Source organism: Ovis canadensis, chromosome 3 (assembly GCF_042477335.2).
Source record: "Ovis canadensis isolate MfBH-ARS-UI-01 breed Bighorn chromosome 3, ARS-UI_OviCan_v2, whole genome shotgun sequence".
In the NCBI taxonomy this organism is placed as follows: domain Eukaryota; kingdom Metazoa; phylum Chordata; class Mammalia; order Artiodactyla; family Bovidae; genus Ovis; species Ovis canadensis.
Genome location: NC_091247.1, coordinates 85,373,774 through 85,389,954, shown reverse-complemented (window position 1 = coordinate 85,389,954; position 16,181 = coordinate 85,373,774). Strand labels below are relative to the sequence as shown.

The 16,181-nt window shown below is 42.4% G+C and overlaps 1 protein-coding gene across 1 annotated transcript in view; it reads left to right on the top strand.

Moving 5' to 3' along the window:
* ARHGEF33 (Rho guanine nucleotide exchange factor 33) overlaps window positions 1-10,064 on the top strand; it is a 43,361-nt gene extending 33,297 nt beyond the window's left edge. The window contains exons 13-15 of the mRNA XM_069583502.1: window positions 1,950-2,089; window positions 7,320-7,394; window positions 9,154-10,064. Coding sequence (XP_069439603.1) covers window positions 1,950-2,089; window positions 7,320-7,371 — 192 coding nt within the window. The 3' untranslated portion in view covers window positions 7,372-7,394; window positions 9,154-10,064. The remainder of the gene's footprint in view (window positions 1-1,949; window positions 2,090-7,319; window positions 7,395-9,153) is intronic.
* The last annotated feature ends 6,117 nt before the right edge of the window (window positions 10,065-16,181 follow it).

Genomic DNA, 16,181 nt, shown 5'->3' with positions numbered 1-16,181 from the left:
CCCATCTGGACTCCAGAAATCAAAGTCTGTGTCTGGCTCCTGAAAGGCAGAAATACCTTAGTGTGCCCAGCTAAGGTTGCTGAAGGGCCCGGGATTCTTAGATTTCCTTCTGCCTCTGATTTTCAACTCTGAACTTTATACAGTTCTATTAGGTAAAATTTCTTAGATAAATCAAAGTTAGGCATGTGTCAAAGTTTAAAAGTATAGGGACTTGCCTGGCAGTCGTAGTTGAGACTCCGTGCTTCCAACGCAGGGGAAGGGTGGTGACAGCATGAGTTTGATGAGTTTGATCCCTGGTCAGGAAACTAGGATCTCACATGTTGCGCAGCATGGCCAAAAAAAAAAAAAAAGTGGATGCAAAAATGAAATATATATATATATATTTTAAAGTTCATTAACAAGGGAAGTAGAAAATAATAGTGCCAACTCAGAGTGACTTGGAATGGGCAGAGATATACATACAAATCTTTTAACTCTTATAGTATAAGCTGCAAAGAATGCTTTTATTTCATATCCTCATACAAATGTCTTTTTTCCCCTAGTTGATGTGTGAAAAATTGGGAGCTCAACAAATGGTTTTGCCAGGCAAAAACCATTAATCAGAGTGAGATGGGGTTTTAGCTGCAAAAGATGAGCCCTTCAAAAGCCCCATCTGTAAAGATATCGGCTCTTTCCTGATGAGGTGTGCAAAGCTTCTAGGGTTCCATCTCCTCAGATGTACTGGGTATCTGCCATCCTTGCCCTCTGCTGCTGCTGCTGCTGCTGCTAAGTCGCTTCAGTTGTGGCCAACTCTGTGTGACCCCATAGACAGCAGCCCACCAGGCTCCCCAGTCCCTGGGATTCTCCAGGCAAGAACACTGGAGTGGGTTGCCATTTCCTTCTCCAATGCATGAAAGTGAAAAATGAAAGTGAAGTCGCTCAATCGTGTCCGACTCTTCGCGACCCCATGGACTGTAGCCCACCAGTCTCCTCTGTCCATGGGATTCTCCAGGCAAGATCCTTGCCCTCAGAGCCAGCCAAACCCTAGTCTTTAGTGTTCTGTCTCTAAGAGTCAAAAAAGAAGACAATATGCTTTAGTGGCAAGAGCACCTGACTGGGAGTCAGGAGATCTGTGTTCTAATCCTGACTCTGCTGCCAAATAGCTGTGTGCTTCTGGACAATTCATTTGGCTTCTCTGCCTCCAGTTTTCTCATCTATGAAATAAGACAATCCATACTTTACCTACCTCACAGGGTTGTTGTGAGGATAAGGCCAAATAAGATAAAGTTTGTGAATATGCTTTGTAAAGTGTGAAATGCTACACAAATGCAAGATCTTATCAATATCATGATTCCACAGAAAGATTTTCCTTCAACTATTAGTAGATTTACTTCCTAAAAAGTCCCTAAAAAGCCCACTTCTTAAGATATGGTCCTTGCACGAGTAGTAAATGCTTTACCTGGGAGCTTGTTATAGATGCAGAATTTGGGCTCCACCTGTGACCAGCTGAATCAAAATCTGCATTTTAGCAAGATTCCAAGGTGATTCATATAAACATTAAGTGCAGGTGGGCAAGAACATACCTTAAACTGCTGTTTTCCTAATCTGTGTGCAAAAAGATTAGCTAGGCCTAATTTCAGAGATTCTGATTCAGATAGTCTGGCTTAGGGCTCAGGAGCCTACGTTTAAATGAAAGCCCCAGTTGATCCTGTAGCCCTAGGACCACACTTTCAAAAATGCTACACTCAGCCATCAAAATGTTGATCTCCATTATTTAGTTATGAATCTTAGTAGAATCCCTAGATCTAAGTTTCTTAATTAGCCCAGGTTTGCTTTAGTTGGAATAGGTGCCCGTCATTAGTCTTTTGGGGTGGGAGAGGAAAGTGAGAGGTTAAAAAAATTGTCCCATAGTCAGGATCAATGTTAACTTTGGAAAAGAGTAAAAATACACCCCTCTTTTGTGTTTTCAGGAGATGCATTTAGAAGATGCCACCAGATTCTGTCCAAAGGAAGAAAGAGAAAGCGAGCAAACATCTTTCAGCGATCAAAACCCCAGGCAAGACCAGAAAGGGGGCTTTCGCAGCTCCTTCCGCAAGCTCTTTAAAAAGAAGTGAGTAGCCCTTAGACAAGACAGCATTGTAACTCATTTCCCTGTGGGCTAAGTCTTGAGGTTTTAACAGTAACAAGTAGCCTGGTTTTACACAACTGCTTCAAGCTCAGTGCCTGTACCCAGTAGCCACAATTCCTGCCAGGTGAAAATGTTTCTCATTGTGATCTCCTAGAGTAAAAGCACACTCGGCTCTGTCCTCTGCCGCCTCTGTCTTTTAGCCCTGCCTCCTTGTTCCCAAAGTCCTGTGTCCTGGGAGGAGTGGGCAGAGGAGGTCTCCTGGGAAATCCCCATGGGCGCGAGGAGTGGGGTTGGGTGTAATGAGTGCACCATCAGAACCTCCCCGCCTGTGGAAGGTTTTCTCAGGCATCGCAGCTCTTCCGCCTGTAGGGACCTGTAGTTATCCTGGTTACTAGTGCATATCTGGGGGATATCTGCCTGTGTTTTCCCTAGAAGAAATGATTGGATGGATTTGGCTTGGGTCCTACTTAAAAAATCACTTTAATGGAGTCTCCGTACTCCATAGAAGGCAAAAGCAAGGCATTTCTTTCCTGTGGTCCTTCTAAGATTCTCAGCCCTTGCTGTGTGGTATCACCCACCTATCATTTTGGTCAGCACTTACAAGCACTGTTTCACAGACTGGGAGGCACTGGCCAAATGCCAGCATGGAACGTAAGACGAAAGCACTGAGTGTTAGCGTTTGGCAGTGGGGTGATCTCCAGTCCAGCCATCATCCGCCGGGGAGACTGCTGTCTCTTTCTCCACCATCCTCAGGCCTGTTGTCTCCCTCTTAGAGTTGTTGCCTGGTGCTTTGTTTCCTTTGTTAGAGGAGGTTCTCACAGTGAGCCTTAAACTCACTGTTCCTATTTTAGTGGATGGAAAAGTTACAGGCACTGTTGCTGACTTCATAGTTTGGAGTTCCTGTGTGAGGAAACACAGGGAAATCACTTTCTCCCAATTTAGATAGTGGTCTTGATGGAAGAATTGGGGCAGGCCTGGACTGAGGACTTTTGTGGTCGGTTTGTCTAATTCCTCTCCTAGAGGGAGGGTAGTACTGAGAGTAGTAGGTCTCTCTGATAGTTGGTCCCACCCATTGTTACTGCAAGAAGAGGCAAGGGGGAGCAGCAGTCCTGCAGAGATAGCCCTGTTCCTATTCTAGCCCATTCAGTTTTGCTAGAGTAGCCCCGGCGTGCATAACTGCTGGAGCCCCTTGATTTGGGGGTAATGAGCTGAGAATTGAATCCGTTTCTAGGACCATAGGTTTAGATCTTTCCTGACCCAGCACCTCCTGTCAAGTGTGACAGTGGAGAGACCTGGAGACAGTTCTCCAGCCTGACGTTGGAATGCAGGCTTGTGAATCCTGCTAAGAACTCCAGACTCCTAAGACCACTGCTTGAGCCTTTTATTTTTACTTATTTGTAAACCACTTTTTGCCATTTATAATGACTGTGTGCTGCCTGTTGGAAAGCACCCAGTCATGGCTCTGTCACTGGTCCCTTTGCACAGTCCCGTTCCAGGACCAGGAACAGTGGATAAGAGAGGAACTTTGTTAAAACGCAGCTGCCTGGAACTGGGGCTGGCTGCCCCATGAGGCAGTGGATTCTCTTAAGGAGTATTTGGATGACCCTGGTCAGGGAGGCTGTGAAAGGGACACCCACAGTGGGTGGGGAGATCACTGCCACCCGAGTGCTTTCTAGCTTGAGATTTGCTTGAGATTTGACTTTGTTGTAGATCAGTCTGGGAGATCACATCTTTTTAATGCTTGAATCAAGAAATCAGTGTGGCCTGTGACCCGTCATTTTAATGACCACATAGAAGGCCAGATTTTATCTTTCTATAGCCTCCCGTAGCCCTTGGTTCAGTGCCAAGGACTTGCTGTGGACTCTCCAAATTTTCATGTTGGATAATTACTTTCAGCCCTCTGGCAGATTTGGGGGATCCTTTCTGGAGGGTCCAATGGATCCCCTTAGTCCTCTCCTACTTTTATCATAGACAAGTCCCTCCTGCCTCAATCCAATTGCTGCCACCACTTGTGGCACTGCCTTTGTATTTAAAATCTGAAGTGTTATACGGATGGAAGTAAAGTTGGTGCCATATAGTTGTTGCTCCCTCTGGTCAGCTTTCCTGGCTTTTTACATCTTGTGTAGGACTGTGAGTGCTGCTGTGTGATACTTGCTTGTCACCTTGTATCTGGGGTGCTGTGGTAGGCCCTCTGGAGACTTGGCTCAGGGTAAAGAAGCAGCTTGAGTAGCTTCTCCTGAGTATTTTCATCCAAGAACCTTGGAAAGTTTGTTCCATTTTGCTGAAGTAGAGTCAAAGGGCAGGGAGGCCCCAGCATAGCACAGAAAGGTCAGCGGCTCTCAACTCAGACAGAACACTTGACTCTTCTCATGAATTTGGCATTCTTTGCCATACACATGTGCTGTGTGAGATGCTTGTCCAGGAATCGTGAGTGACTTGGTTGGTCCCAGCTGTTATGTAGGAACTCGCAGACTGAAGCCAGGCATATGGACAGATACAGGGAGGAACCAGAAAGAGACACTCTGCCCATCCTCCTCCCATGTGTTGGGAGGTCAGGCTGGCAGCAAGCCCTGTGACTTCAAGACATGGTTCATCCTGGGTACTGAAGTCAGGCTAGAGGCTGGCCTCAGAGGTCCAAAACGGATCAGAGCCAGAACAGCTGCCTGTGTCACGCCCGGGGCTCACTGCCTGCCTCCCTGCAGCCCTCTGGAAGCTCGTTCCTGTCTACACTGACACACTTTTTGTATCCATAGGGGCTTGTTTGGCTGGTGGCCCCACACACCCAGAATGCTGCTTCGGGATGAAGCTAGGCATGGAGCCAGATGCAACAGAAAACCTGAGAAAGGGTTCTCTTCCCTCTGAGGCTGGGAGGGCCGAATGCTCATACCCACAAGGATTCAAAAGGGAGAGTCAAGTTGACATCATAAAAAAAAGTCATGAAAAATGCCCAAGATATCTGGGGGAGAGGATGATGCTCTGACCGTTTCTATCTCAGGCACATTCGTCCTGGGTAGATACCAGGTCACATGTCCTTGAGAGCTGCCCAGAATTGGTCAAAATAAAGACGACATATCTTAAAGTTGGAAAACGTTAAGTGATTTAAAAAATTTTAACTGAGGATTCTTAGAAGCCAGGAACAGAACAGACCTCATGTGATAGGTTGATGCTGGACTGAATCCTTGTCCCCCTGCCTTTGAGCAGGATGGAAGGTAGACCATCCCATTGTACAAGCATTGACCTGGAAGCTTTCAAAAACTTAAATCTAGACTGTCCTGAAGTCTGAGACCGATGCTACTTCATCCCTATGTGTGAATCTTACACTTAGGCCAATACATAGTCTTGGTTGGGGGTGTGCATAGCGGAAAAGGGTTCTGTAAGACAGCTTAGGGGCAGGGATGTACATGCTCTTTTTATTCTCAACTCTTGTGGGAGTGGAAGACAAAGCATATGGCATCCAAATGATTAATTCTACTTCCTCACTCGTTTCTTCCTCTTTAGCACTTTGTAATTTACATGCCTCAGAGGGTCTCTTTTCCCAGTCAGCACCCTCCCTCTACCAGTCCCAAGGAAATCTCTTCTTTCTTTAATCACACACTGCAGAGAGAGTACTTCCACAGAGCCCCATATGACTGAGAGTCAAGTGAGTCCGCTTTTATGATGTCCTGCCTTTGCCATCTGCCCAGCCTGGACTGTGGAGCAGACCATGTCATAGAAAGCACAACTATTAAAGAATCCATTGATAACTGCACCCTCATGTTCTTCTCTGCCTCCTCAGAGCCTGTCTCAAGTTCTTCCTCCGTTCTTACCCACTTTGGGATTCTCTCTCATTTCCCATATTAATTCCCAATATAAGTTGAAAATGGAAGGAGATGGCTGAAGAGAAAACATTTACTTAAACCTGATTATGGATGTTACTCAGAGGGTCATTTGAGATCAATCACTAAGTTAAGGGTCTTCGGTGTTCCAGGTTCTATCAGCAGAAGCTTAAGATCCAGATGTAAGAGTGACCCAGCTACAAGGTTTAGTGCCTAGAACATAGTAACCCCTTTACAAATCTACATCAGATGAGTGCGCGTTTGTCGCCCTGTTGATTGCCAGGACCAGCTGACATGGCCGACAGGATGGGTGCTCCGCTGCTCCCTTTCTTCTTCATCTGCATGTTCCTGAAGCTTGCAAGGCAGACAGTCTTTCCAGTCAGAAAAGCAACCCTTCTTAGGTCAGAGGCTCCTGCACCACTGATTCCAGCCCTCCTGTTTTCCCCAGCTCCAAATACACTTTATGGCTTATTGTAGCTAATTGATACTTGCATGACCTACCCAACTTGTGATATTTTGTCTCTGTCAGTTGAATGGAAGGAAAGTTAGGGACAGGTGTGTTCCCCTCCCATCAAACATTTAGGTGGCTGTGTCAGAATGTACTGGCAGCCATCCTAATCTTGCCCAGCAAGTGTTTGCCTGCCTGGCCCTTATGTGTGTTCCTTTGCAGTCAGCCAGAATGGCCCCAGCAACTCAAAAGCCATTTCTATATTACAGAGAAAGGGGATAAAAAGCAAATCCACTAGCTTTTCACCTAGACTCCACAGGTTATTTTTCAGTAATTTAGGTATGCATTACTCTAGAACCTGACAACCACACATTCACAAGGGTCCAAAAGTTGAGGTGTTCATATACCATGTAAGCATTAGAAAGAAATCAGCTAAAAATATATTTAAAAGGGTGAAAATTAGCTTCTAGTCATGGCTACAATAGAATACTAGATCTTGAAAATGATTAGCAAGTTATCATTTAGTTGCTGCTAAGTCACTTCAGTCGTGTCCGACTCTGTGCAACCCCATAGATGGCAGCCCACCAGGCTCCCCCGTCCCTGGGATTCTCCAGGCAAGAACACTGGAGTGCGTTGCCATTTCCTTCTCCAATGCATGAAAGTGAAAAGTGAAAGTGAAGTTGCTCAGTCATGTCTGACCCTTAGCATGGACTGCAGCCTACCAGGCTCCTCCATCCATGGTATTTTCCATGCAAGAGTACTGGAGTGGGGTGCCATTGCCTTCTCCGACCATTTAGTTAATTGTTAGTTAATATCAAGAAATGAGGAGCCATTCAGACACCTGCAGACAGAAAGGTGGTTTGTGAGAAGAGCAGTTAAAAAAGAAAAATACTAAGTTGAGTTTGTGGACTTTGGAAACTAGACAGGGCGATTTTGGCATTTGTTTCAGAAATGGGAACTCAACTGGTGAAGATTTCTGTGGTCCTTGGGGCTGGTGGTGACATCAGAGCTTTCCCATTTCCAGGTAAACATGAAACAGTTGCATGTTGGAACCATCAAAGTATGACATGGTGGGTTTTGGAGAGATCAGATGTAGCTAAGAGGGGAAATGGAAGGCAAAGATATTAAGTTTTGACGAATGTTTTCTGATGAGAAACTATCATGTGGGGAAACAATTTAGAAGAAACAGTAGCCAGATTCAAATCTTCCTGCCCCCTCGCCCTGCAATGCTTTAGGCATTCTTAGTCTTCTGGATAACAGAAGATACGGGGAAAGAATGACATGGTCAAAAATCTGTCTTCCTAATAGTTGGGGCACAAGTGCACCAACCAGGGATGATTTGAACTGGAGGTAGTGGGGAGTTCTGAGAGAAAGCCTGGAGCTTTAGGGTGGGGCCTGAGGAGGTGGTTTCAGGGGAGAATTGCAGGTGGCTTCTGAAAAGGAAAGAGACTTTCAGCCCAGGCAGCCATCATCTTACTTAATGAACACCCAGATGTACTGGGGTTGAGGAGAGAAATTTCTTCCTCTACGTACTGGGATATAGTGGAAAAGGGCTCCTTACTGACCAGATGGAGGAAGTGTGGTAGACAGCTAAGGCCTTCATCTGTGAAACCAAATAACAGGGTCAGAGTTAAAAATCAAAGATCCAATCAATCATCAGGTTTCTAGACATCAGAATTTTAGTCTTTACGTGGATCTAGAATCTTTCCTTAAATAAGGTAAAGGAATGTTTGTATTCTGCCCAATGATTTCAGTAAATGAAAAGAGTCATAATTAACTTACTTAATAGCAACAGTGAGGACATGCACAGTGTATCTACGATAGTGAAAGAATGTATCCTTCTTTTGTGGATAGTGCCGCCTTGGCATATGGAGAACTTTCTCAGTTGTGTAGGAGCTTTGGACAAAGAACTTCATGTCTAACGTCACTGTCATACACCTTGCATGAGGTCTTTTGATATTGCTTCTTAGTCACTGGGCTAGTTTTTACCCATTCTAGCTCAGAGCTGAAGCTAGCCAAAGGGCCCCAGCCTAGCTTATCAGAGGTTATTTCCAGAAAGCCTCCTCCCTCTAGGGACTTCTGACATGAACAAACTGGAGAAGGTGCAGAGCTGGAATGGATTACCCAACTGGCTTAACCAAGAGAAAGGAAGAATACACCCTCGACTGGGGACTCAATTGGACTGTTTTGAGTTGTTGTTTCTTGATTGGGCTTGGTCTCCTATGTGGTGGTTGAGATAATAGAATCTCCTTAATCTGATTACTGTACTGATTTCTGCATTCTGCCAAATGTAGCATATATGTGTGGTTGGCTTCAATAAATTTTTCATTCAAAAATGAAAACAAGCAAAAGCAAGAGTTTGTAATGTAATGCCCAGATTAAGTAAAGGCCCTTGATAACCTTGGTTGAGAGTAATGAATTCTATCCCTTAAAATCTAAGGGCCTTCTTAATTTGTGTAGTAGTTCCTTGATTGAATCGAAAATAGGATTTATTGAATTTTCTAATCCTTTCTCCCCCATTGACAATGCTATTACATGATGTCTTACGCTGTCATACACAATTGTCATAAGTGTCCCCATAAAGCACTAGAAAGGAAAACTCTTTATGTGCACGGCAACTATTAGTTACACATGTCCAGAGCCATGAAATTCAAGGGAAGTAAAAATTATTCCGGAGCTAGGAGGCAACTGTTTTACAAATGCAAACAATTTGGTTAGATAAAATATTTGAAGACAATTAAAACCAAATCAACCTGTACTTTATCTGTGTGCTGAGATTTTAGGTCCAGTGGATCAGAATACAGGGAAAAAACTAATGAGAATCCCTCAATGGATCCTTCACCCACCAAACAAGATTTCTTCAGAAACCGACTTGCTCTTGCAAATGAGCTTGACCAAGGAACAGCTGTGTAAAACATACTTAAAGTTGTATTGTCAAGTGGTAAGATGAGGATAAAAAGCTTGTATATATCTGTGTAGGAATATATATATATATCGATGTATAAATCCCTGAGGAAAACTAATATAAATACTTAACATATGAAACTAAATCAACATACAAGACATTGAAGAGATGAAGATTAGTCTGTGGTTGAGTGAGAGCTGGCTCTTTGCACAACACTTGGGACAAGGGGCATGAAGACTTCTCACAGCATTACAAAGACACAATAAATTTGGAGGAAAATAAATGCTTGTAAGAAAACTTCCACCTTGAAGTCATTCCCCCAGTATAATATTGAGCATGTTCATATTTAACATGGATGTGAAATTTATGCTTCCGAGGTATTTAGCTTATTCATTTCATCTTAGACTAGTATACACCATGCTAGGGGCCAATTCTGTCATGCCATATATCTTCCAAAAACCCCAAGGCAACACCTAACATCCCTTAAGGCAAAGCATCAGTTAACACAATTGTATTACGTGTTGCAAATATGAGTTGTGGAAAATTTGTGCTTAAACCATGACACAAAAGGTTCAAAGCTTAAAGACATGTTGATATGCAAATAGGAAAAGAACCTTAAGAGTAGTTTCCTCTTGTTCTATGGTTATGAAAACCAGCGCAGGGAACAGTAATTCCTCTAGAAACTGGAAGGTCAAAGAAACATTTTCCTTCATGTGGGTTGTGGGTTGTGCTGCGGATGGGAAAAAGTCCAGAGTCTATGTTTTATTAAATACTCAGGATTCAAAGATCCACCAGTGATCCTGAGTGTCACTCACAGTGGACTGAGAAGAAAGCATTGATGTAGCCGCAGAGAAGAAAGCATTGATTTAGCCGCATTGTCTTAAAAGACGTTCTTCAGTCTGTAAAGAAGGTAGCAACAATGTCTATACTTTACTGGCTCACACACAGTGGTTGCTACAAACACCAAGTCAGAATGAAAGCTTAGGGCTAGCATTACCTTATTCTGTTTTTCAGAAGTAAGTTGAAAAGAAAGTTCTTACAGTACAGGCAGAAGAATTATTGCAATGAGGCTTGCCTGGCTATGGGGAAATAAAATGTGCTCTGTTTCCACACAGATATGGCCCAGATGGTCCACGTCCTTGACATGCCTAGACTTCGGAATCATAATAGAAAACAATTAGGTTTAAACAATCCACCTCTATTTCTAGGCCGTTCTCTGTAATTTGGGGCATAGGTTACTACTATTCATTGAGAATCTTGGTACTGCAGCTGATTTCTCCAGAGGGCTGTTCCTGTAGTGATGTACTGTTTGATAAAATAGGGGAAGTTTCACTTGTAAGCCTTACAAGTTTTCTTCTCCTTGTCTGATGACTAATCAGGAACTCATCTATTAGCATCTTGAGCAAAAGGAGTTTGGAACAGTCACAGGATAACTGCCAGCTTTTTGGAGTTTCTGATATTTAATTTGAAGCCAAGCTTTTCATTTTTCTGATATTAATGAACTCCTTTGAAATTAGATTTCTATTATAGGGCCACAGATGTTTTGAGGGTCAGTGCTTAAAAGCAAAGTGTGAAATCGACTGGACACAAAAAGTGAAACAGGAGACATAAACTACTAAATAAAATATTAAAAACAAAATTTCTTTCCCCTTCATATTATTATAGAAATGATCAATTACTGGGAAGGTTTCAAAAATATCACATACCTCCCAAACTTTCATTTTGATAATATCCTTTGAAAAATCTTAATGCTACATTTGTAGCACAACTCCATTTAGTTGTATTTTAGGAATGTAACCTATAAAAACTAATCGTAATGTTGCTGCTCTCTGGGTCTCAATTGCCTGATATCTGGATTTTTTCCTGATAGCTTTCCTCCTGCTCCCATCAATCCTACAGGTCTCTAACATCTCATTCCCAAATATTGCCTGTGTGAAACTCTTTGACTGTTCTTATTTATCTACAGTCACATTCCAAACTCCTTGACTTGACATTCAATCTCTCCCCCTCCAGTTCTGCTCCACGTTTTTCTCTGGCTCCTCTCTCCCTATTTGCAGTCCGGGTGAACTACTGTGCCTCACCTAAGCTGGGCTCGTATTTCTGGGCAAGCCATGCACCTGGCTCCGTTTCACTCCTGCTTCATGTCTTTACTCTGGCCTCCTTCTCTGCTAATCTTTAAGACTCAAATCTAAACCTCATCTTTCTGCGGCCTCTTGTGGTGTAACTTGGCTATCTCTTGATGGATGTGTCTTGTCTTCCCAACAAGAATGTAAGACTCTGCAAGGGCAGGAACCATACCAGAGCTTTTGAAATTCTTTCCACCTCTAGAATAGTAGGTGCTCAGTAAATGGCTGATATCAACATTAATGGGGGTGCTCTAAGAGATAGAGAGCAGAGAAATTAATTTCTACTCAGAATTTGTCAGAGTTTCAGGGTTGTCACTTTACTTTCCTGTCTTTTTTAAAAGAAAAATAGCAATCGCAAAGGAAATAAAATACAGTTGTCATCAGAAGCAGGTAAAGGCCCCACTACCACTGTCACGGCACCTGCGTTAGAGAGCATCTCTCCATTAAAGAGAACAGTTCGCTACTCTTCCAGGTTGTTTCAGCTGATTTCATAATCTTTATAGGTAGCACTGTAAACTGAGGGAGGAGACAGGATCTTTAATGATATTGATTAATGATATTTAACTGATGTCACACTAGGGATGAGGTCAGGGTGTGGAAGACTTGGGAACTGCTAAAACTTGTTGCCTCCAGTCCTCTGGAGAAGCATAGTTTACAAAGGAGACCACTGCCAGCTTCTGGAAGTGTTTGAGTGGATTAGCAGAAAGAAGCACTCCACCAAAAATGAAGTAGCTATTTCTGCCCAGGCTGGGAGTGGCTACTGGTTCCTTCTGCTTTCTTGTGAGGTCTGTATAGAACCCCAGGCAAGGATTGTCCTGCTTTTCTGATTCCAGAACTGGAACCTCATAGAACCAGGAGTTTATGGACCAACTTTCTGGGGATCCATATGGTGGGTTATTTCATCATAGTTTAAACTTCTTGAAATTACTGTCTCTTGCTTGCTCAAGGAAAACCCTTCGAAAAGTGTTTCTATAGCACCTCCTGTCATAATCACTCACCTCCTTCAAGTCTGTACGAATATATTATCTTCCCTATGAGGGCACTTAGAAAATTGAAGATTCCTGGGTAACATTTCAGTTCCACTCTATTGTAATATTTCAGAGTGGGGCCCGTGAGTCTGCATTTTAAATGCACTCAGGTGATTCTCTGGCCCACTGAAATTTGAGAGCCACTATTTCAATTCAGTAAGTTGAATGAGTCAGTATAGAACCCAGAAAAGTCAGTTTCTAAACACAGATTGACTTTTAGGACAGAATAAAGGATTATTACTTACCTTGAGTTACAGAAAACTAATAGTTCATGAAAACCCAAATGAATTTTTGAATTATTTAATTTACCATCTGTGTCCTCTACTATCATTTGATGAAAAATATATACATGATCAGTGTTCTTTATAAGAAACTGGTAAAATTGACTGTATATTCTGAATAATCAATTACATGCACTTAGAAACATAAAATTAATATCTTACATTAAGTTGTATAGTAAAATTAAGTCTAGTTTTCAGACTACATTTTCTCTTGAAATATCACCATACTAAACTTCCTTCCTGAGGCTAAAACAGGGATGCTCTGGGAAAACTGGGGATTCTCATAACCTGGGAGCTAATTTGACTCTTTTACATTCCCTGCTCAGCCTGGGAGCATCTTAATATCTGTGCAGAGGCCAGTGAGTCTCACATGGTAGGGAGGGGCTGAGGGAAAAAAGGGTGAGACAGTTTTTCAAAAAGGAAATAGATTAAAAGAAGGTTGAGAAAACTGATGAGAGAGACATTTCTATATTTTAAGGGAAATGTTTAGAAATTGATGTGTGACACTAAATTTTAAACACATAAGAATGTAAGAATGTGCTGTAAGCAGTGCTGAAAATACTGTTTTGGGAAATTATCAGACATTTGAAATAGTATTTTTGTACTTAAGCCAAATAACTTGCTCCCAAAATTTATTGTTGCTTTCAAAGAGCTTAGTGCATAATCTTTAATAAGTTATCAAATGTGTTAAATATCTTTGTAGAGGTATTTTTATTCCTTCTTCTTGTTTCATTCCTTTCAGAGAGAGTAGCATTCAGTGCTCCTAATCCTTAGCAGGAAGACTGAATGTGTGTGTGTTTCTTCCTCACGTATATAAACCTGTTCATCTGAAGATCGAGGTATCTACTGTAAAGGGCTGGTGTGGGTCCCATCTGTGTTTCTAAGTGGACTGTTTCCACTTAGCGCAAGAGCCCATCCCCTCATTATCATATTTTCCTTTACAACTGGGGCAAACTCTTTAGCATACAAAAACGCTTTTTTCCCTCCCATTTTAAGCAAAAGAAATCTGATTGCTCTAGCTCTGTCTCAGTTCTCGGCTTCCTTTGATGAAAAACCTGAAAGAGTAAACTCTTCCTTTCCTCCCGTTCCGCAGCACTCCCCTGACTGCTTCTGTCAGGGGCGGCGCTGGTGATTTTCACCCTTGCCAAACGAATTCTGTCATTTTACTCCCCATATCAAACAGCACTGGGCATGCTGATCACTTCCTTCTTCAGAAATTATTTCCGTACTAGGCCTCAAGGACACAAGAGGCTCCCTATTTTCACCTCCGTTCCTTCCTGGTCTGTGTGTTGGTTCCTCCTCTCTCCTTTCTTTTAATGTTACAATGCCCGAGGGCTCTTTGCTTAAATTTCTTCTTTTTCCAGTCTGTACTCTCCTTTGGTGATCCTGTCTGGTTTGTTGCCTTTAATATATAACGTTTATGAGAGTGACTCCCAATTTTATATCTTCAACAGTGAACTCCCTCTCAGACTCCAGCCTCAACATTTCCATCTGTCTCCTGGGCACTTCCCAGATGTCTTCTGTATTTATTGAAGCCCAAGCCTGTTTCAGCTGAATCTTCCCCACTTCGGTTATTGATAACTTTGTCCTTTCAATTGCTCAGGCCCCAAATCTGGAAGTCTTCCTTGACAATTCTGTTTCCTAAACCCAACGTCAAGTCTATCAGCAGTCTAGCTGTCGTCAGCCATATATTAGGGCTCCGACCTCTCCTCACTACTTCCTCTGCCATCACCTTGGCCAATCTGCTGTCTGCTGGGCTAGCTGCCCTATTCCCACTCATAACCTCGAACTATTCTCAACAACTGCAGCCAGAATGACAGCCAGGGTGATGTTAATACGTAAATCTGATCACATCGAGTCCTCTAAGGGCTCTATTTCTCTAAAGCAGAAACGAAAGCCATTACAAAGGGTCTGGAGCCCCTTAAACCTCTGACGGCATCTCCTGTTCACTCACATTCATCTTCTCCAGACACAAGTAGCCTCGCCATTCCTCAGATATATTAAGCACGCTCCTGTCTCCACACTTTTGAATCGGTTGTTCCCTGTGATTTGGTGTATTCTTTTCCTAGATATTTGCATGTCTCATTCCTGTACCTCCTTCAAGGCTTTACTCAGTGTCCCCTCCTGCACGAGGCTGACTCTCCCCACACGGGTCAAGTTTCACTTCCCCTGCCTCTGCTTGTCATCTTGTCTGGTCTTTGTTGATAGCAGTTACAATATTCTTACATATATGTTTTTACTACTTCTTGTCTACGTTTCCTCACTAGATTACTAGTCCCATGATGATAAGGATTTTTGTCTGTTTTGTTCATTGCTATATTCCTAACATCAAAACTGTACCAGATACAATAAATATTTTGTTGAATGTTGAATAGTCAGATGGGCCCTTATCAAATGTTTATAACTAAGGTCACTCAAAACCAATTTAAATGACAGTGAACATCAAAGAAGCTGTATGGTACATAATCAAATTATGGGAACTTCAGGATGAAATCAAACTCTTTAACAGATATCTGAAAACAGGCAAACTCTGAAGATATATCCCTCATAACTTTAGTTACTATTAAACACTCACTCTGTGAAAGGCATTGGGTTTTACACATCTTACCTTTAAAGCTCACAAGAGTCCCAGGTAGATCTATTAACCTTGTGTACTGAGAAACAGAGATTCAGATTACTTATATACCTCCTCCAAAGTCACACATCTAATGGGTCATGGAACCAGAAGGTGAACACAGAAATATGACTCCAAAGCACCTGCCTACACTCCACCAACAGTGATTTTTCCTTTTCTAGATGAGTCATGATGGTAGAGAAACCAGCTTCTAAAAATGGGCTGTAGCTTTCTTTCTTGTCTCCAATGACAGTCGAGTCCTAAAATAGTAGAATGGCTATAAGGCAAAGTCCTCCCTGCCATCTGCATCTATCTGCAAAAATGTAGTCTCTGCTGAACCCTAGAGGCTCAAGTGCCCTGAATCTGTGATGAGCTAGTGACTAAGTAAAAAGGCAAACCACCTGGTTAAAATTCGAAAGCGGTGTTTCAAAAGCAAATTTGAAATCAGGTCTGACTAATCAATATTAATGTTATCTTCCTATAGCTATTAAATTGATTACCTAGAATATACCCAATAATACATATTTGGATTTCACAGTGGACTACAAATGGAATTTGTACAAACTAATGATTTTGGGTCTTTAAACCAGGGGTTAAAAGCAAACAAAAAAAACCCCAGTGAATTTTAACTGTTTCGGAAAGCAGTCCTCCAAATACCAGGAATCAGTTGCTTTAATTTTTAAATAAGGGCATTACATCTCTCAGGATCACGAGTTTTCACATTCTGTAGTTCACCGTGAATGACCTCACATTTGCATAATTCTTTGCAGGGTGCAGCTGTAAGCTGTATCTTCCTGCCAAGCCTACAAAGAATTGCTGAATGTCAGTCTGCTATGTTCCAGCAGGTCTCAGCAAAA